Genomic DNA, 21,463 nt, shown 5'->3' with positions numbered 1-21,463 from the left:
GATAGTACTGTACAGGTGTTGCTGGGGAGGTTGGGTGACGCTGGGGAAGGGGTGTACGAGCAGGGGAGGGGAGGGGGACACTGTGATGGTAACATTATTCACAGGAGTATCTACAGTTCTATCAACCAGCCAGTTAATCTCCCAGGGGATGATGACCTTCACCCACTACACCCACCCCCCAGACCCCCACATCCTCTATTACCCATTCCTCACCCCGTTCAGGTCCCCATACCTTCTCCTCGTCCCTACACCCGCTCTCCACCCCCTACACTCTCTCCCCACACCCTCTTCTCACTCCCTACACCCCCTTCTTAACCCATACACCCACCCAACTACCTCTATACACCTCTTTCAGGCCCCCCACACCCACCCCCTATCCTCACCCAGCCTCTCTCAGCCCGCCAGCGCATAGTCACTCGCCCTCCCTAACCACACCAAGTCTTATCATTCATTCACACCAAAATTCAACTAAATCCACATTACATCAGCCTCCCTACAGTTAAAAGCTTCATTCTGGCATATATTAAGCAGTAAAGGGATAGCAAGTGCTTAAAACGTCTATAAATAAGGATACTTCCTCAAGACACACGACTGGATGATACCAAGACAACTTCAACACTCCAAGGACTCAACTACGCTTGTCGTTTAGATGTTTATATAAGGTAAGTTGTCCTAGTTACATTTATAAAGTGTGATTAATTGCAATATACATTAAATAGAGTAAATAATATAGTTTGGCATAGTTCACGAAGTTAGTACATAAGTAATTACAGCATCTATGTATTTATATAAAAAAATAAATAAAATGAATATAATGTTTGCCATGTCACAATTATTATTACTGTGAACAATGTTTACAGATAAATAAAGCTGCAGTCAAGGAGTGATACAGTAACTTTCTTAATTTGCTTGTAACGTTTTATTTTCATTACCTACACTGATATGTAAATGATGAAGAAATGTGAACTGGTAAAATGATTTTAAGAATATAGATATCTATCAATTTATATGATTTATCTGGCCATGTTCTTGGTATTTTTCTAACACTGGCCTTCTTGTCTAAATCAAAGGGGATATAGCATTAATAAATTCTGAATTAACCATATCTACCTCCAGTTAAATTCCCCAAGAACTGCCATATTTTTGTAAATTTTTTGTGTTTTAACTGTTTATTCTAACTGTTGGCAATGCACTTTAATTAACTGTATAAGGGGGATCAACAGTTGTTTATAATGGACAACATCCAGCAAACACAATTAATTTTCTGGGTACACTGTCTCGCTTTGTTACTGGTTGGTTGCTGGGGGTGTGTGAGGTAACATCTTCCGTGCTTTTGGTTATATTTTTGTGAGTGGGGAGACGAGCAACCAATCACCAGGGAGAAGGATTGCCAAGGTTATCTTCCTACAGTACATTTTGTTGTTGCTGTCTTGTCTTGCCCCTCAGGTCAACTTAAGCTACGTTAGTGTTTGGGTGGTTAATCTTTAGGTAAAATAAGCTGGATTGGAGATTCTTCTAGTGATCCTATTGGTGGATTCTAAACTTAATTTCATCTCCTGTGAAGCAAAGGAAGAGCAACGGCCAAGTATCTCATTGGCTGCTGACCTCCCACTAACACAGGACAAAAGATGACCTAGCTGGGTCAAAATTGTGGAAAACAATATCGAAGAAGCTGATTGGTCGGTGATTTCCCGCTAAAACAGAGGACGAAGGATCTCATTGTCTACTGACTCCCCGGGAATATAAGGAAGGAAAAACTTAATATCTGATCTTGAGAGAAAAGTGAAAAAACTGAAAATCGATCACCGTCATGGAGAACCCACTCAGCCCTGAGTTACTGTCTCAGGTAAGCTTCAATTCCTTACCTATTAGTACCTTTCCATAATTAATTTCAAGTACTACAGAAGTTTCAAAACTCATTAATCATCCCAGCAACACACTGATTTTTTATTGTTGTTGTTTAGTATTTGGACCTAATTAGATATAAATACTGTATGTTTTTAAAGGCTTTAGTTGCACTTATTTAGAGTACGGCCTTAAAGACCATACGTATTTGCACCTATTTAGAGTACGTGTTTCAAGACCTAAGTTGTTGTTCACTAAATAAAATTATAGTACTTCTTTCAAGACCATAGTTGCACCAATTTTGAGTATGATGTTAAAAACCATAGCTATTGAAACAGAAACACACATAAGCAACAAGGGTAAGTCAGTAACGGCCTCACAGTACCGCAGGGAGGGATGTGTGTGTGTTCCCGGGTTCCTCACTGACGATGAAGCCAACTCTCTGAGAGCTTCATGTCGACGCCTAGTGGAGGAGATGGACCCAACACAACACACACCTACCATATTCTCCACCTCTGATCATAATCAGGTAAGAACGCCACAGATGGTTACATAAGCCACAGACAGGGGTACGTAAGCCACAGACAGGGGTACGTAAGCCACAGACAGGGGTACATAAGCCACAGACAGGGGTACATAAGCCACAGACAGGGATACATAAGCCACAGACAGGGGTACGTAAGCCACAGACAGGGGCAGGCACGTAGTTGGGTGACAGGGGTACGTAAGCCACAGACAGGGGTACATAAGCCACAGACAGGGGTACATAAGCCACAGACAGGGATACATAAGCCACAGACAGGGGTACGTAAGCCACAGACAGGGGTACGTAAGCCACAGACAGGGGTACGTAAGCCACAGACAGGGGTACGTAAGCCACAGACGGGGTAATGTAGTTGCCAGACAGGGGTACGTAGGGGTTACAGACAGGGGTAATGTGAAGCTACAGACAGGGGTAATGTATTACAGACAGGGGTAATGGTTACAGACAGGGGTACGTAGTTACAGACGGGGTAATGGGGTTACAGACGGGTAATGTAGTTACAGACAGGGGTAATGTAGTTACAGACAGGGGTAATGTAGTTACAGACAGGGGTATGTGAAGCTACAGACACAGGGGTATCGTGAAGCTACAGACGGGGTAATGTGAAGCCACAGACAGGGGTAATGTAGTTACAGACGGGGTACGTAAGCCACAGACAGGGGTACGTAAGCCACAGACAGGGGTACGTAAGCCACAGACAGGGGTACGTAAGCCACAGACAGGGGTATGTAAGCCACAGACAGGGGTACCACATAACCCATTAGCCCTAAAAGATAATACCTAAATGTTGACAGACCAAGAGTTACGTAAGCCACAGACAGGGGTACATAAGCCACAGACAGGGGTATGTAAGCCACAGACAGGGGTACCACATAACCCATTAGCCCTAAAAGATAATACCTAAATGTTGACATAATATTATTATCAACTAACAATGGTGACCAAGAGTTAGCTAAACTAGTCAACAAATTCTCTTAAGTCAGTCAAGATTAGTAATTATATAGCTTCTGATGCATGGGTGTTGGTAGGGGGAGTAAAACAACTATAATAACACTTTCCACCTGGTGCGTCCCCTGACAGTCCCGCAGTTCGTACTTCGTGGACAGCGGAGACAAGGTTCACTTTTTCTTTGAGCCTGAAGCCCTGGATGAGAACTCTAAGCTTAAGGTGAGAGGAACAACAATAATTACCTTCGTTTTGTTAATGTTTTATATATTTGAAAATGTTCATCATCCTTTAACTAAAAACACAAGGAATTGATTCCTTTTGTGTGTGTGTGTGTTCCCTTGGTTAAGTCGACTTAGTGTTTACCATTGTTTTTATATTTATCCTATTGCTACACATGATGAACTAATAATGTGAATTTGCATGACGATTTTACTTGAATAAATATCAATCAATCATCGATCATTCTTTCAATCAATCAATCAATCATCAATCATTCTTTCAATCAATCATCAATCATTCTTTCAATCAATCAATCATCAATCATTCTTTCAATCAATCAATCATCAGTCAAACAACTTCCTGACGTGCATATGCATCTCCCTAAGGTGGACAAACATCGCTCCCTCAACAAGATCGGCCACGCCCTTCACTGGTTGGTGCCGGAGTTTAAGAAAGTGTCGTTCTCCACCAAGATGAAGGCGGTGGCCAGGCAGCTTAGGTTTGTGTCCCCAGCAGTCGTCCAGTCCATGTATATCTTCAAGCAGCCTGGCATTGGTGGCGAGGGTCAGTTCATGGTGTGATCTTATTGTTTTAAGGTGTTTGTTCAAGTTTTAAGGTGTTTGTTCATGTTTTAAGGTGTTTGTTCAAGTTTTAAGGTGTTTGATCATGTTAAAAGGGGCTTGGTCTTGTTTCAATGTGTTTTTTTCATATTTAAAGTGAGTTTGCATTTATTTTAGTGTGTTTATACTTATCTAAGGGATGTTTAATCATATCAGATAAGCATTTAATCACATTTAAAAAGTGTTCAATCATCTCTAAGGGTGTTTAATCATATTAACGGTATTTACTCTTGTTTTGAATCAGTCCTAATGGGAATCAATCCTAATGATTACGTTAAATTAAGATCTAATTAGGAATGGAGCCCAACTGACCTGTAATCGTATACTTGCGCCAACAGTGGTGCCCCACAAGGACTGTACCTTCCTCTCGACGGAACCTCAGAGCTGTGTGGGCTTCTGGTTCGCCCTGGAGGATGTCACCTTAGAGAACGGTTGCCTCTGGTACAGTCCTGGCTCACACAACAACCCTACCAGCCGCAGGTTTGTTCTAGTATACCGTAAATAGCCATAATATATCCACAATAGCCACAATTTATGATAAAATAGCCATAATAAACCCAAAATAACGATGATACTGAAAATATCCGTCGTATAGTATATCACAAAAATATGCCCAAAATACCCTCAATGTAGCATAAAGTAGCCATATGTAACGAAATGGCCAAAGTATACCCAGAGTAGCCATAACATAACCTTTATCTTCTTTGCAAAGGTTCATCCGTAACCCTGACGAGACTGGTGACCTGACCTGCTTCACGGCACCCCCTGACCCGGATGACCCTACCAAGTACATCCCCATCCCCGTCCCAAAAGGTGAGGTCATATTTCAGCTACTGTATTTAATTCTGTATGATAACCTTCGATGGCCTAAATATATTCAAGAGCCACCTAAATATATCCTAAAGTAGGCTACAGAATTCCTAAATCCTAAGATAACCAAAATATATTCTAAAATAGCCTAAATATATCCTAAGATAACCAAAATATATCCTAAAATAGCCAAAATATATCCTAAAATAGCCAAAATATATCCTAAGATAACCTAAATATATCTTAAAATAGCCAAAATATATCCTAAGATAACCTAAATATATCCTAAAATAGCCTAAATATATCCTAAGATAGCCTAAATATATCCTAAAATAGGCCAAATATATCCTAAAATAGCCTAAATATATCCGAATTACGCATATAATAAATTGGCCAAAACATTTTAAATTATCAAACAAGTACAGTACAATTTTGTATTCAAGTAATTATCGATCATCAGACCTACTCGTATATCAGATTATTATACTTACCCTTAACACAACTGTCTTCCACATTAAATATATTTTCTACAATAAAACAATGGCTAACTGATACAAGGTCAAGCTTAAAAAGATGGGCAATTATAAATAAGAAAGGTAATAAACTCAAATTATTTAAATGAGAATAAATTGTATACATAATGTATATGATTGTAGAATGATGAATGAAATATAGACTTTGATCCCCACCCCATGATAACCCTTTAGCAGTGATGATGCAGATAATTATGTATACAGGGGTATTTCTCTAAATTTTCTGTGTTTTGACAAACAGAATTGAATTACAACCATCAAATATCCTTATTTATTTTTGAGGTGCAATACAATAGTACTGAAAATCTGTCATCTGGACGACCGGCCCCTCAAAATGTTTAAGCAATCGCCACATAATAATAATTAAATGTACTAATACTAATAATACACGTACTACTATTCTTACTACTAATACTAATAACTCCCATACTACTATTGCAGGTGGTACTACTACTAATAATAATGAAACGTTATTTTACGGCACTTTACTTTATCCTCTCCGCCACTGGTCAGTCTGTTAGTCACTTGGGCAGTAGGTCATTTCTCTGTTACACACTGTTGGCAAGATATATGGACCATTGTCATTTATCTCACATAATGAAACCACAAATATATTTTATATTCACACAGTCAATTTTTTTTTAGTGCACAAGGAATAAATAACGTTTGTTTAAGCAGAGGACACTGATGATTAACCTAACCAAATAATACAAATGTAATTCTGGTTAATATATTTGTGGTGTTGCTAGATCATGTTGGCTAGACAATAAAGGTGGTTAGACATTGTCTGTGGTAGTTCTTTTTGTCTGTGGTACTGTACTTTTTATTCTGCCTGTGAAACCTTTTATCGTCAGTTGTACCTTTGTCTGAGTTACCTTTTAACATTCACTATTTTATTTTCCTCTGAAGTAAACAACACATTTGGTCTCACAGGTACACTGGTGCTCATCAATGGTCAAGTGGACCACAAGAGTAAGAAGAACACCTCGCCTAATTCCCGCCACATTTACACCTTCCATGTGATCGAGCGCCACGACACGACCTGGGACCCGCGCAACTGGCTCCAACCCACGCCAGAGATGCCCTTCACGGGACTGTATGAAAATGAACCCTAAAATGATGTTGCTTACTTGTCAGTGTGTATATGTGCGAGAAAAGTGAGTGTGGGGTTGGTTGACAGAGAGGTGAGCATGGGATTGATTGATTTTGAGAAGTAAGAGAGAGAGAGAGAGAGAGAGAGAGAGAGAGTTATTTCTGGGGTAGGTGTTGGGGTGACCAGCAGCAGAAGCCTATCAAGACACTGCCAAAAACTACTTAGCTGTAAACTGGAAAAAATCACATTGTGTAGGATAATGAATACAGTACTGGCCTATGATTAATCTACTTGTGCTTTACGTACCAAAACAGGTATTTCTTATATAGACTACAGATTCATTATTTATATACAGTACTGTAGTATAAGAGTGTAACACCTGCTAGAGTTGTGTATGATCGTGTCTATGGTATGTACACAGGTGCCATTAATAAATGCTTGTTCTGTTACTGTGACTTGTTGAATTATTTCATAAACCCTGTTAAGTTTTGACACTAACATAATATTTGGCAAAGTACATACATACACACACACAAACACACACTGTATGACAAAACATTAAGTAAGGTTGAATAAAAACCATTTCACATTTTCAAATATATTCAAAACAAAACATTCTTATAAACAAATCTCTCCCATATGTGCTCCTGTAACTGTTACTGCCACCCTCTCATGTTGCTTGAGTTTGTGAAGTTTGTGATTTCTTTTTGAAGATAATTTTCAACACAAAATTAAATCAAATTAATTAATAAAATATGATGAATCACAATTTCTCTCTTAAACTACACCAACACCTTAACTACAAAATTTGTGGGACAATATCTCCCGACTCCTCTGGTGGTCAGTGTTTCAACATCACCTGAGAGATCAACAGTTCCAGTTTTAATTCCAGTTGGAACAGAGGTTCAGATTCTCTCTCCCCTTACACACTAACAATGGGTTTTGTAAAGGTTCAGGTCAAATGACTTGCACAATTTCCACCTTTGACCTAGCAACTATACTGCCCTGACTACCATGACCTACCTAAGACAAAGAAGAAAAGTCCTGACTACTTAACTCAAAGGTGCCTCACCTGGCTGCCAACTGTGTCCTAATCCTTGTATACTCATAAAATGAATCCACTGTTGACTGTTTCTCAATCTTTAGAAATATAAATACTGTACTGTAACCCAACACTACTGGGGGGGGGGAACCCACTAGATGGTGAATGCCAGGCAGTAATATTTAGCAACTTCTATACTATACCATCAAGAGCTGGTCATACACAGCTGTACAGTGATTAGTTTACCTCCCGGGTGAGATGATTACATTAACATGAGGCCCTGAAGCTGACACATACTTGATGTTCACAGCAGATAAAAAAAAATATCCTTACAATATTGTGTTAGGCAATATGGCACGAAGGACAAAGGATTTGGGCAGCCCAACCGAGACAACAGGAGTCACAGTATTCATTTTAAAATTCACCCCCACAAGTACAGATAGTTTTTGGATCGACTGTACGTCACAGTAATATATCATTCACAATTCTATGGAGAAACAAGAACATAATTTATCATTTTATGGGCAGGAGTTACACAGTACATCCCACCCTGTAGTGCCTCCTGTTGTCTGAACCTGCTTCTAACAGCTTGTATATCCAGAGAATCACCCTTCGATGAGTAATCTTCAAATTAAATTTTACAACACAGTGATACCAAGCTGAAAACTATTATTGTCCACATAATAAGTCTCATTGGAACTATTTTCTCACCCATGAATAAAAAAAAAAAATTTTTCTTGGAAACAGCTGTTACACCACTAAAGCCTTCAGTGTGTGATCTGAACACTGTCACACATTCTCTGGGTATAATAACACTCAACAATATTTAAGTTCTAATTACATGTGGGTTCTCCATAACATGTTAATAATCAAAGTGTGCATAACACCAGAGACATTATAAAAGCAGTATCAGTAGTTCTCGGAAATTCCAGAAGGATGCACTATTTCATCTCTCAAAGCCTGAAGAAAATCCCCCATCCCCAGAATTTTCCAGGTACTGGGAAAATTTTATTCAGAATTTTCCAGAAAATGTGCCCCTCGGAAAATTTCAATTCCAGCTATCGGAGAGTTCCGGGTTTGAGGGATTCCAGCTAACGAAGATATTACTGTATATGAACCGGCTGTGGTGTTCACATCAACCAAAGGATCTTAAACAATGTGTCTCCGTGTGTGATGATCGTCAACACTCACAAATTACTACAGTATTTTGTTACTGTGTGTTGCTATAGAGACAAGGGACCTCTCTCACCAGGTTAAATTTCCACTAAATTTTGTTATTCTGGTGTGTCTTACTGATCATGTTTTTTTAATTATTATTACAATTTTTTTTTTTAATAATTTAACTAGAGAGTTTTCACGGTTCAGCAGCTCCACAGTCCGGGCTCTGGCAAGATACAAAGGTATCACACTTAGCATACAATCTATCATATGGTAAATAATTAATAGACTGAAATACATAGTCTCATAGTTCAGCAGAAGACAATAACATCAACATCACTAAAACTCCCACAAGCTGCAGATGCTATACCCATTGCTGTTACTGGGTATTTGATCTTAACAACACAGTACTGTACCATTTAATAACTTTGGCACTAGAATGCTTGACCCTTTGTGTACAGGGTCCCCTTTGAGCTGAATAAAACTGTTTGATAGAGATAGTCTACTAATCCCTTGTGATTGGGCTCTCCTATATGCTGAATACAATCATCTAGCGTTAACCAAATACAATATTAAAAGTGGTATCCCCGCACTAATGGGGTTAAGGAATATTTTACTTAAGTCAAAATCTTAAAAAAAAGTCCTGGTACTGTTACATATCATATTTCAAAAGCTAAACTAAAGCTCAGACCTAGAATCAACCCCAAATACTTACAACCAAACCCCAAAGTTGGTTATGCTTAATGAGATCACATCGGGGGGGGGGGGTTCAGTCATGGAAAAAAGTACTGTAAGTCCTTCCTCCGATCCATGAACCCAGAGACTCATTAACTTGTGAATCTGAGATACCATACAGCACAGGTACACCATCTACGGCACCAACAATGTGTGATACTTCGGATTCACGAATCTCAAGGTTACAGACAGGACTAATTTTCCATGCCTGTACATTACATCAAGTTAGAATTATGGGTTACGTAGCTCAGATTTAAATAGGTTCTGACCAGGTCCAGTACAGGAGGCCCTGAGATGCCAGTTATACCACCTCAACATATTTCAATGCTGCAAAAAATTACTGAAATATTTTTTTGATTTTGCACTTTGGTAAACTGAATCTTTGTAAATTAAAGACTGTCTGTATAATATACCTAAATACAACATTTTGGTGTGCACTGCACATCACCTTCATGTTGGTGCACATAACATTAATATTAAACTGTGATGTAAATAATTAGAGAGAACCTTGGTCCTGACTCAGACCAAAAAGGACACAATTAAGGAATAATGACGGGAGGGACAAAGACGAGGCTCAACGAGACTTACAGCGACCATGATGCAGGTGGCGGTGTTCACTAGTACTGTGCGTTTGACTAAGCAAAATCTTGTACAGCTTCCAAGATTTCATTGGTATAAGTCTCTGTGGAAAGAACGTGATTGAGATTCTTTTTTCGGAGATTTCACTCCTAATTTCACCCGCCATATAATACACATTTCAGAAAACTAAAGGAGTACAAGAGTACAAGGAAGGTTTGAGATGAAGAAGTGTTCTATTTGAGAGAGAGAGGGATGTTTGAGGATCATAATGGCATAATAAACACATCTCAACCTGCTTTGTCACTTATCCTGTTCTTGCCTGGAGCACTTTGTATACTGAAAACTGAAAGCATTAAAATGGGATTCACATTTCATCTACCGTCTACACCATGAAACAGAGTAAAGTACAGTACACTTGTATATATATCATTCTATCTGCTACATTCATTAAAGATTTTATAAGTCAAAACAAAAAACATTATATTTACCTTAGAGATCAGGGAGTCCAAACAAACTGCAGACTCACTCCAAAAAGTATCTTTACAATTATGTGTGAGACAATATGACAAAGGACGAAGGATTTTTACAACCCTACTGAGACAACAGGAGTAGTAGTGTTCATTGCAAAATTCATCGGACCTCTCTTAAAGATACTTTTTAGAGTGTGTGCACATGTTTTAGGACTCATTAGAAAAAAGGTTATAATGCCGGGTGCTAGTAAGCAACTGGTCGTGGGTCGAGATCCATTAAAGAGGCAGTGTGTGTGTGTGTGTGTCAGTGACTGATATCAGGTAGCAGTTAGTTCGGTTAGTATAAACACATCACCAATAGTTTGTTATAACAAAAAGTTCATGCTAATAATAGTAGTAAGGCCACATCGCCACCGATCTGTTGCAATACCAAATCATTGTAAAAATCCTAACAGGTTAAAAAATACCCAGATAAAATAAATCATTTACCTGTCCCACACATCCCGTCTGACATATACTGCCGGGACAGCACTAGCGACACACAACCTGACTGACACACAATCATCACCATGCGAAGGCACTGACCCACTCCTTCCCCTTCAGTCCTCTATGTGACAATAAGTGTGGGCCAAATATACCTTACGTTTTATCTATGGCAACAATCTGATAGTACTAAGAAATTGCTTCAGTATAAAAAGCCAAGTATAGAACTGAGACAATATGAGATGTGATTCAATTACCATCCAGGATAAGCAGGTTTAAAGCACAGGTGTACAGATTGGTATAAAGCACAGGTGTACAGATTGGTATAAAGCACACATGTACAGATTGGTATATAATTTATGGAGTATACACCTGCACACATGTACTTACTGTTTTCCTCAATCTTGTTGGGGTCGGTAACAATGCAGTTCTTTATGGTGCACTTCCTCTCCACGTTGGCAGCTATCAAACTGTTCTCAATCACACACCTGGAATAAATATTGTCTTTGATACCTGTAATGTAGTGTGGAATGATTATAAAGGAAGACTACATGTAATATCTTATGAATATAAATCAAGACATTATACAGTTGAGAGCAAATCTGAAGAAATACATTATACTGTACAGCTATAGTTACAATATATCCTCGGCACTATATTATATTAGAAGAGTAAGTATATAAGTTTATATTGTGAGTGAGTGAGATGCTCTTCAGTCTTCCATGTAATAAAGTCACTCGCCAAAAATATGTAATACTACATACAGCTGACAACAGGTAAGTCAATGTTTGAAGTACTTTCATCAGCTATGGAAGAGATGCTTCGAAGACCAGGATCAGAGGTAAATATGTATTGTTTCTACGTATAAGCCAAACAAATATAAAGTGCTGTACGCAAATGGCAACTGAGCCGGAATTCAGTACAATATTATAACATGGACTTACCCCGGGGCGATGGTGATGTGGTCGCCCAGGGCACAGTTCAGTATACGGACGAAGGAGTTGATGCGACAGTGGTTGCCTATGACGCTACTTGTTATGTTGGTCTTCTCGCATATGACAGATCCTGAACCAATCAGACTGTCATCACTCACCTGCAGAGATAATTTCAATGTGCAAAAACCAATGGGAAAAACAAAATAAATTATTGTAATAAGAAAAGTTGTTATATCAGCTGCCACTAGACACAGTATTCACAATTCCCCAAATACACTTGCGTCTTAGACATCTGTTTATCCATATAAAGTAGTATCTAATGTGTGCTATTTTTAAACCAAAGAAAAGTAAACATTTACAGACTTTTGTAATTAATTCTTAAACAGCAGCCATCTTCAGTGGAAGTTTCACGTTTCTTGTGTCCATATTTTGCACTTATGAGGATGAAACAGGGAGCCAGTTGTGGGTTAAAGAATCTTACAATAAGTGATCACTGTTCTACCCACCATATAGTATGTCAGCAAGTTATGGTTCTTGTTATGAGCTACTGTGATGTATGCTAAGACTCACCTGAGCCTTCTCTTGTACATCTGCTGACGGATGCTTGATGCTCCATGCTGAGTTAGGGTAAACTTGCTCAAACAATGAATGCATCTGGAAAGATTGACCAAATGAAGGATCTTAAGTTATAAAGGAACACTACAATAATAATGGAATTAAGTAAATGTCTAAACCAGGCTGTGACAACCTCATGGCACCTCTCCCTGCTACACAATCTCTTGCATCGTCTCTTGTCAGTGTCTTAGTTATGATATAATTTCTAACTTATCCCCATGTCAGTCATACATCTCATACATCTCTGAATTCACTTGGTCTCCTCCATTGTCTCCACATGCCCAAAACCACCCCAGTCTACCTTTATATGCAATACACACTAATAAACTCAATACTCAGCTGCCCTCTTACTTCTGAACAGGGTTTCTAAACTTTCAATATCACATCCACCTCACCATTCTCTTTTAAGCTCATTCAAGTCTACATATATCATCCTCTTATCTGTCAATGTTTCACTTCCATAAAATAAAAGATAAATACTCAGATGAATTAAAACAAATACAGAACTGCCAACTTACCTTTCTGCTGAGTTCCCAGTAAGAGTTGAGGGTGTTGGCACGGACACAACAGCCCGGGTGATGGTAGACGTAACACACCCGAGCGTCCAGCTCCAGGGAGTTGTGATGGCGCGACAACACCACACTACTGTTGTACTTCCTCACCAGGTCGTCAAATTCCTCCGTTTCTAACACGTCGTAGATATCTGCCAAGAAATACAAGTTAGTTAAGTACAGTGGTCCCTCGGTTAACGAGATTTCGGTTAACAATTTACCTTCCATGAGATTCTTAACTTCGGTTAACGAGCACTCCCTCGATTAACGAGTTTTTTACGAGCCGACTTCAACTTGTTTTCGCTTGCATTTGGCGGTCCACCAGCTGTAGTATTAGTCCGCCAATACAGTAACCGGTTTTAGGGCTTAAATTCCTTACTATTTTAGTAAATATCAAGAAGTTTGTACTATTCAATAATTTTAAAAGTTTAATATTAACTTTTTTAGTCATTTTAACAATTATTGAACATAATTGAAAGTAAAGAAACTAGTTTCTGGCGTGCCATCCAGCCTGTTAACACACCAGACAGGCGTTAGTCTCTCTCTGTTTTCACTGGAGGTAACATCTTGCTTGAGACTCTCTTCAACTAAACGCTTTTTTCTGTGTTTCCAAGCAAATTATTGGTCATTTTGAAATATATTTTACATATTGACAATATATAATGCAGTGCAGTGTTGATTTAAAGAAAATAATCTTGAAATACACCAAGAGAACTAAAGTTTTGGTGAAATGGTGTCATGGGGTGACTTCTCTTCCACCCCAATGCCTTCTCTTCTTCCTTCTCCTCCACCCCATTCTAATTCCCATCATCATCATCATCCAGGAGCCTTCTACATACACACCTCAAAGTAAGTGTACTTTTCTACCTTTTTTGTTGAATTTAGGCAATTTTCGGTGAGCTGGAACCAATTACCCAAAAACCCATTGAAACAATGGTTTCAGTTAACGAGTTTTTCGGTTAACGAGCAACCTGCTGGAACGGATTGTGCTCGTTAACCGAGGGACCACTGTACAAAATACATAAATACACAGAATATGCCAAATGATGCCATACATATATAAATCTCTTCTTCCCCCATCACCCTGAGGTAAATTCAGGGATCCACTCTCTTGCACTAACACTCTTTTACCATCCTTGTACACAATGAACCAGTGTGAACTTGTGTGATGATTTAACAGAATATCCAGTACTGCATCTACCTCAGTACCTAACCCAGTGATGGCTTCCTCCCCTCACACTTTCTCACACCTGTAAACTGACCCACCCATTACTCACTAATTCATTCAACTTCTTTCTTATCTGTCACTCCCCCAAATCCCTGTCTCTCACTCAACCAACTTCCTGTCAACCAACTAAATTCCTGTCACTCAACCAGCTTCCTGTCTGTCACTCAACTAGCTTCCTTTGTCAGTCAACCAATTCCATATCTGTCATTCAACCAACGTCCTCTCTGTAACTCACCCAAATCCTTCTCTGTCACTCAACCAGCTTCCTCTGTCACTCACCCCAATTCTCCTGTCACTCACCCAATTTCCGTTCGCTGCGTTGCTTGATCGGCTCCTTGGTGAACTGACGGGAGATGATGTGGGGAAGAATCTCAGCCTTGAGGGAGCCCATCTCACCACACAAGGATCTATAACAATGAGAATATAGAAATATAATCACACGGCCATGAACATACGCTCCATAAAAATATCTTTACGATTTTGTGTGAGACACTATGACAAGACGGATGAAGGATTCTGACAACCTTTCCAAGACAACAGGAGTCACGGTGTTCATTTTGAAATTCATCGGACCTCTTCATGAAGGTAATTTTTGGGGCGTGTGTACACAAGTTAATAAGATGAATCAATAATAACAACCATGTACAATGAAAGACAATTCATGTCGTGAAATTTAGTGAAATCATATGCCGAAGGGCTAAACTTTTGGTGCTCTCTGCCTTGTGGTAGGGGTGTCTCATAATGTTTCACGAGTTATATTTAATCTTCGGACAAAACCGTGACATGACCTTTGTCTTTGATTGCACACACACTCCAAAAGTACCTTTATGGAGGGGTTTAATGAATTTCAAAATTAACACCATGACTCTTATTGTCAAAGTCCTTCGTCCGCTGTGTCATATCATATTTGTTAAAGCGAGTGTTTTCAGGAACGGAAATGCTGTATTTCATTAATCATGGACTACCTTTAGTGTGTATATTGGAGACAATACGTATGTAAATAATAATGTGAACATAACAGAACCCGATGACTCAAGTTACTATGAATAGTAAAGAGACATGAAGCAGTATGAACAGAGGGAAGGGAAGGGGAGGGACTACATACTCCTTGCTGAGGATGTAATCAACGAGCCATCTCTTCATGATGTAGAGGTGAGCGTCAACCGTTGATGTCGACACGTTGAGGGACTTAGCGCTCTTCATTACACGGTTGTGCAGAGAGATGACCTCGTCGTAGTCGCCACCAGCCACGGCGTACATTAGCCGCCCCGTTTTGCTCTGTGTGCAGATAACGTCATTGTCTGCAAGAGAAAAAATTAATTCAGATTGTTTAAACAAAATGATAATTACTACATAAATTTGGTCACTATTACAATAACACTAATCAACACCTCCTTTCAAAGTACTTTTTCCTCTTGCGTGTCATTATTATCATAGAAACCTGATATCCTGTATAGAAACTGGGAATAATTAACACCATCATGGTAAACAAATTAGAAACATCTCAGAACCATGGTATAGAAAACTGAGCTGCTATATCCAAGGGGATTTATTCATCAACACAGAAAATAGATTAATTTTTCCTCATTTCCAATTATAAATGGTGAAGCAGCCAAGGAGATAAATGTCACATATCACCATTGTACATGATGTTACTTTGTAGTGGAATGGTCACTTCCCTCACTCACCCTCCTGATTGTCTTTTAAGATTGACAAGGAATAATATACAGTACTGCACAAGGTCTGTTCTATACGGCCAGCACCACAAAGCCTCTAGACAGTACTAAGACACCAGACATGACTTACTGATAGTGGGTTTAGTCTTAGGTCCTGGAGGTGTGGCCTTTAAGAACTCTGGCTGCTGATTGGCTGTGAGCATGGTGAGAGCAGCACCACTAGACCGGTGCTGGTCCATGATTGGCTGCAGCTTAGCGTCCGTCACCAGGTCGCTCGTTACGATCACCACATCATCAACGCTCCGCTGCGAGGAGGAAACTTCTCAATTGCTGGGGAAAATTTTCATGGATCTCGTGAAGATTGGGAAGCTCCACTTCTTTCACCCGATGACTAATCTTATTATGTTAACTAACCCAACCTAACCTATTCTAATCTAACCTAACCTGACTCCCCATTCAGCATTAGGGTGTTTTAATCATCAGGTGAAATAAGCTGGGGTTCCTAAACTTCATAAGATACCCAAAGAGGATGGTGATCATCAGAAGAATCTCCACCCCAGTTTATTTCACCTAGATATTTAACACCTTAATGCTAACCTAACATAACCTCATCCCCCCAAAATAATGTTAGGGTGGTTAATCTCTACGTAAAATAAGCCGGGGTGATATTTCTTCAAGTGATCTATAAAAATTTACAAAGTATCCAGTGACATACGGACAGAAACGAGTGAGAAATTCTGTAATATTACAGGACTATAGAAAGAGACTTATGTTGTATCAGTGACATGATATAGCCACAACAGATGAAGAATTGTTATATGTCCCCTCACCCCTCTGTAGCTAATTGGAACAGGACAGTATACAATGAATCCTTTATTTAATGGACTATATAGAGATGATAGTCGATTATATCGAGGGTCCATTAGATGTGATACCTCAATCTAATGAACTACAGTATATGGAGATGAAGATCCATTATATCAAGGTTCCGTTAGAAGTGAAATCTCCATCTAACGAACTATATGGAGAAGAAAATCCATTATATAGACGGTCCATAAGACATGAAATCCCACATCTAAAGGATCGTGTGGAGATAGATGTCTGTTACATGGAGGTTTCATTTTATATTCCAGTTGTGGGTAATATCAAAACAAACAGACTGCACTCAAGTGAAACAACAACAGACATATGTACAGACACATAACAGAGAGTTAAAGAAATCTTTGGAGCTACAGACAGACAGGTTAGAGGCACTGACTTTGATCTTGGAGGCTATGTGTCTGAGGGAGTCGGCCGTGCCAGGGTCGTGGGAGGTGTTGACGGGGGCTATGTCGAGGTTGAGCTTGAGGCCGTATTGCTCCACCACCTTACTCATCCTCTGTTCCTCTCCTCCGCTCACCACCACCGTCACCTCTGTCGCACCGAGCACGTTATGTAAACAAACTTTCCTCTCCATAGTTATAAATACTTCCTCTATACTGTACATGTAACATTATTTCCTTAGCTGTTTATGTCTTTCTAGAGTATCGTGGTCATGAATTAATTCTTTGTAATTTATCAATCAATCTACATCAATCACAAGTCTTTATCTCCATCAATCGCCAGTATTTATCTCTGCCAATCACCAGTCTTTATCTCTGTCATCACCAGTCTTTCCACCCACTCAACTTTCCACTTAAATCTGTTGATGTTCTTATTTACAGACTCGTGTGCCCAGTCTATCTGTCACTATTTGGCTACCAATATATCTAGAAATAAATTATGCTTTAATACAAACTAAATAAATACTGTGCACTCACTCCAAAACGTATCTTTACAATTTTGTGTGAGACAATATGACAATGGATGATAGATTTTGACAATCCTACTGAGACGAGGAGTCGCAGTGTTCATTTTGAAATTGATCGGACCTCTCCTTAAAGATACTTCTTGGAGTGAGTGTACAGTAGCTAATAAAGTATCTGTGCATACTCTGTGTGACACATCATGAGACCACAGATGATAGGTATTGGGATATATGTGTTGTCTCCTTATACTATGTGATAGTAATTATTTAACCATTTATTTTATTCCCATATGTCAACTCACCCCCTGTGTTGGATACTGAATGGCGATGGGTGAAGACATGCAAACCAACCCTCCCGAGACATCACCAGTTGAACGTATAATTTTGGTTGTCATCGGACCCAACCTGTCAGACACTTTTTCTTAGCTACTGTACAAGCATGCATACATAAATTATAGTTAATAGATACATACATATATTCAGCACACAATACATACATATATACAGTATAAAGTACATACAAACATACATACATACATACATACATACATACATACATTGTTTAGTTTAGTAGTTTATTGACAAAAGTATAAATACATGGTAAATATATACAATAGAATTCAAAATATATTTGTCCAACAAAATATTTTAAGTCAAAACATAACATGTAAGGGGCAATTTCAATCTTAACTACCGTATAGATTCCTAGTACCTCCTGTACATAATTACATAATTCAGGCACATATATATTTTCATTTAAGAGTTCACTGATACTGGAGAAAGTCAGCATATGATACCTTTCACGACAATGTGCAGAGAGCGGACAATTGATCAGCACATCGTTCACCTTGTTCATGACTGTCATCGCACTGACATACTCTCAACTCTGCTGGTGTGCGACTCCACCTGCTCGTCTCTACTTTGAGGGTGTGTGACAAAAGTCTCAGCCTGGTGAATGACTCGCACTGAAAATCCGGGATAAATATCTTACTTAAGTACACCTCATGTAGCACTGTCATAAAAGGGTTCAGATCGGATATGTACGTAGCAAATTTTGTAGCTCCAGCTGACCTCTCCGTTACCAGATTCACCACTCTGTCTAGTGGGTTTGTGTTATAGTCTAAGGTAATTGCTCTCGCCATGAATCTAAATCCTGGTGTATTTGCTATTCTACATAAATTATATACAAAATGAAGAAGTTGTTCCATGTCCATTATCTCATGTTTTGATTTCATAAACTTGCATCTCCTCTTTGCAATAATGTCTTGCACTGGGGAATACCTGACTCGATCATGCACAGATTCATCTCGTGTTTTTCCTCACACCAAACAAGCACTTCACCAGTTTATTATACTGTCTTTCCAATCCTTTCAAGTTATTGGTCAGCCACGATTCAGAACCGTACAATAATTATGATGTCACTGAAGAATCAAATACAGTCAGTCCCCGATTTATGACGGGGTTAGGAACAGACGAGCAGGTTGTAAGTCGAATTGGTTGAAAGTCAAAAATGCGAAAATAATACATAAAAAATCTAAAATGGGTGTCTCTTTTTCTTCTCAGCACCACGAGAACTCTTACTTTTACACTTGCCAGCCATTTTAAATGGAATTACAAACAAAAATTTTGTCAGTACACAGCGCGATCACTAACGTCGGGACTCAAAAATACGTAATTTGAAAAAAATTCTGTACGGCTGCGGCGGTCGCATGTCCGGGTGGTCGTAAGTCAAGTAGGTCGTAAGTCGAGGAGTACCTGTACATACTGTACATACGTACATACACCGTATGTACATACATACATACATTAATATATACATATATACATACATACATACACACACACACATACCAGAGAAGCCAGCCTCCTGCAGGATCTGTAAGGGGTAGCAGACCATGGGGAGTGTACCCACAGGCAGGAGACACTTGGGTGTGTGGTTGGTCAAGGTGGTCATCCTCATCCCTGGGCCGGCTGCCAACACAATAGCCTGAGCCTCTAGATGCATCTTGGTGTGACTGTCACCTGGAGAGTGAGACCCATTACAGTGAAACTTCCATCTAAGGAACGATATAGAGATGAAAGTCCATTATATCAAGGGCCCATTATATATGAAACCTTTATTTAACGGACTATACAAAGATGAAAGTCCATTATACTGAGGGTCTGTTAGATGTGAAACCCCCATGTAACTGATTATATTGAGAGAAGTCCATTATATGGAGGTTTCAGTGTATAAGTGGCATTCATAATACAGGCAAGAACACTTTCTCTTTACATTTCTGTATAGTAATGTATTATCTCAAGATAGCTTATGCCCCTTTTGGCAACTCCAATTATATACTGTATGTCTAGTCTGAAAAAGTCACATATTCCTAGAATTTCTACTGTCATGATAGATGACCTAACTTAACCTAACCAGACATAACCTAATGGAAAGTAAACGAAATGGAAGCAGACAGACACAATCCATTCACTTTGGGGATCTCACTTTTAATATCATATTTGGCTAACACCTAACCTAACCTAACCTAACCTAAATGTCTGGTTAGGTTAGGTTCCATTGTCATGTTTTTTTGTAAGTGGTTTAGCCCCATAGCCAACAACACAATCAATGGTTTAAACATTTAAGAATGAGGGTTTAAATATTTGAGACTGATGGTTTGAACTTCAGGGGACAAAAATGGTTTAATCCTCTATGGACAATAATTAAACTGAGCTCAATGGTTCAAACTTAAGAAGACAATAGTTTAAAGTTTAAGAATTATGATATAAACCCTTGATAACGATGACCTCTCCTCTGATAACAATGGTTCAAACTAATCACAATCACCATAATCCATAAACCCTGACGCAACATCTGGCAGAGTTTCACCAACCAGAAATAAAACTAAAAAATATCCAGAAATACCCCCCCCAAAAAAAAAATTATATAAGCCAGACATTCAAAAGAGACTAAATGTTGTTAATTAAAAAAACTAAACCCAACGTGGATAAATAAGGCTCATAGGACCTAAAATATAAAATACAAATATCTTAAATATCTTAATACATCTATTATAGATTATCCTTCATTAAATTAACTTGTATTATATTAATTATTTGTCTACCTTAAGTGTCTACATACATGATAAAACAATATTAACTTATGAGGTTTTGAGTTAATAAACATCTTTAAGTACCCACGTTTGTTATGGTACAACAACACCTGCAGGAGCTGAACCAGGAACACTCTTCTCTTCCCAGGACACACTACGGCTTTATTTTTTCCCAGGACAGACAGTGACCAAAGACCCGGGAAAGTCGTAGTCAAGCCTAAGGTAATGACCCTACTGGAGAGAAGCATCTGATGGCTTTGTCGGTTGTCCTTGGTTAAATTGCCTTCGTGTTTATTATTGTTGTATGCCTGGACTCTCTAGGTAATGTACTGTTATGCCGAGGCAGAGTTTCGTATTATAATTTTGTAAACTAGGTGTTTTGATTGTTTCCTGTCCCTTGCAGCAGTTATTTGGCAAATTTAGTGAAATATTCGCGTATATATTGACGTATTAATTATGTAAGAATATTCTAGAATGTATTGCATCGTTTTTGTTATG

At 38.9% G+C, this 21,463-nt stretch overlaps 2 protein-coding genes across 6 annotated transcripts; one reads left to right on the top strand and one right to left on the bottom strand.

The window, feature by feature from the left end:
• Positions 1-123: 123 nt before the first annotated feature.
• On the top strand, positions 124-7,067 carry LOC121872373 (phytanoyl-CoA dioxygenase domain-containing protein 1-like). Of its 2 annotated transcripts, none has more exons than XM_042375121.1 (8): positions 124-662; positions 1,570-1,846; positions 2,228-2,374; positions 3,470-3,556; positions 3,943-4,120; positions 4,515-4,656; positions 4,889-4,989; positions 6,453-7,067. In XM_042375121.1, exons 2-8 carry the CDS (start codon positions 1,811-1,813, stop codon positions 6,632-6,634), a joined length of 873 nt encoding a protein of 290 aa, XP_042231055.1. In that variant the 5' UTR covers positions 124-662; positions 1,570-1,810; the 3' UTR covers positions 6,635-7,067. The 2 variants fall into 2 exon arrangements, with proteins under 2 accessions (XP_042231055.1, XP_042231054.1); XM_042375120.1 differs by having other exon boundaries at positions 1,565-1,846.
• A 127-nt stretch (positions 7,068-7,194) lies between these two features.
• Positions 7,195-21,228, bottom strand: LOC121872372 (translation initiation factor eIF-2B subunit gamma-like). Of its 4 annotated transcripts, XM_042375117.1 has the most exons (12): positions 21,054-21,228; positions 19,722-19,892; positions 17,343-17,497; positions 16,215-16,389; positions 15,514-15,709; positions 14,709-14,815; positions 13,148-13,332; positions 12,585-12,668; positions 12,024-12,172; positions 11,470-11,567; positions 10,136-10,229; positions 7,195-9,038 (listed from the first exon to the last, which is right to left on the bottom strand). In XM_042375117.1, exons 1-11 carry the CDS (start codon positions 21,211-21,213, stop codon positions 10,183-10,185), a joined length of 1,527 nt encoding a protein of 508 aa, XP_042231051.1. In that variant the 5' UTR covers positions 21,214-21,228; the 3' UTR covers positions 7,195-9,038; positions 10,136-10,182. The 4 variants fall into 4 exon arrangements, with proteins under 4 accessions (XP_042231051.1, XP_042231049.1, XP_042231052.1 ...); XM_042375115.1 differs by having other exon boundaries at positions 7,195-10,229; XM_042375118.1 differs by lacking the exon at positions 21,054-21,228 and adding an exon at positions 20,995-21,043 and having other exon boundaries at positions 7,195-10,229.
• Positions 21,229-21,463: the final 235 nt, after the last annotated feature.

The sequence above is a fragment of the Homarus americanus genome, unplaced genomic scaffold (assembly GCF_018991925.1).
Source record: "Homarus americanus isolate GMGI-L3 unplaced genomic scaffold, GMGI_Hamer_2.0 scaffold24050, whole genome shotgun sequence".
NCBI lineage: Eukaryota > Metazoa > Arthropoda > Malacostraca > Decapoda > Nephropidae > Homarus > Homarus americanus.
The sequence above is the reverse complement of the archived record's forward strand: the minus strand, read 5'-3'. Positions and strand labels throughout refer to the sequence as shown.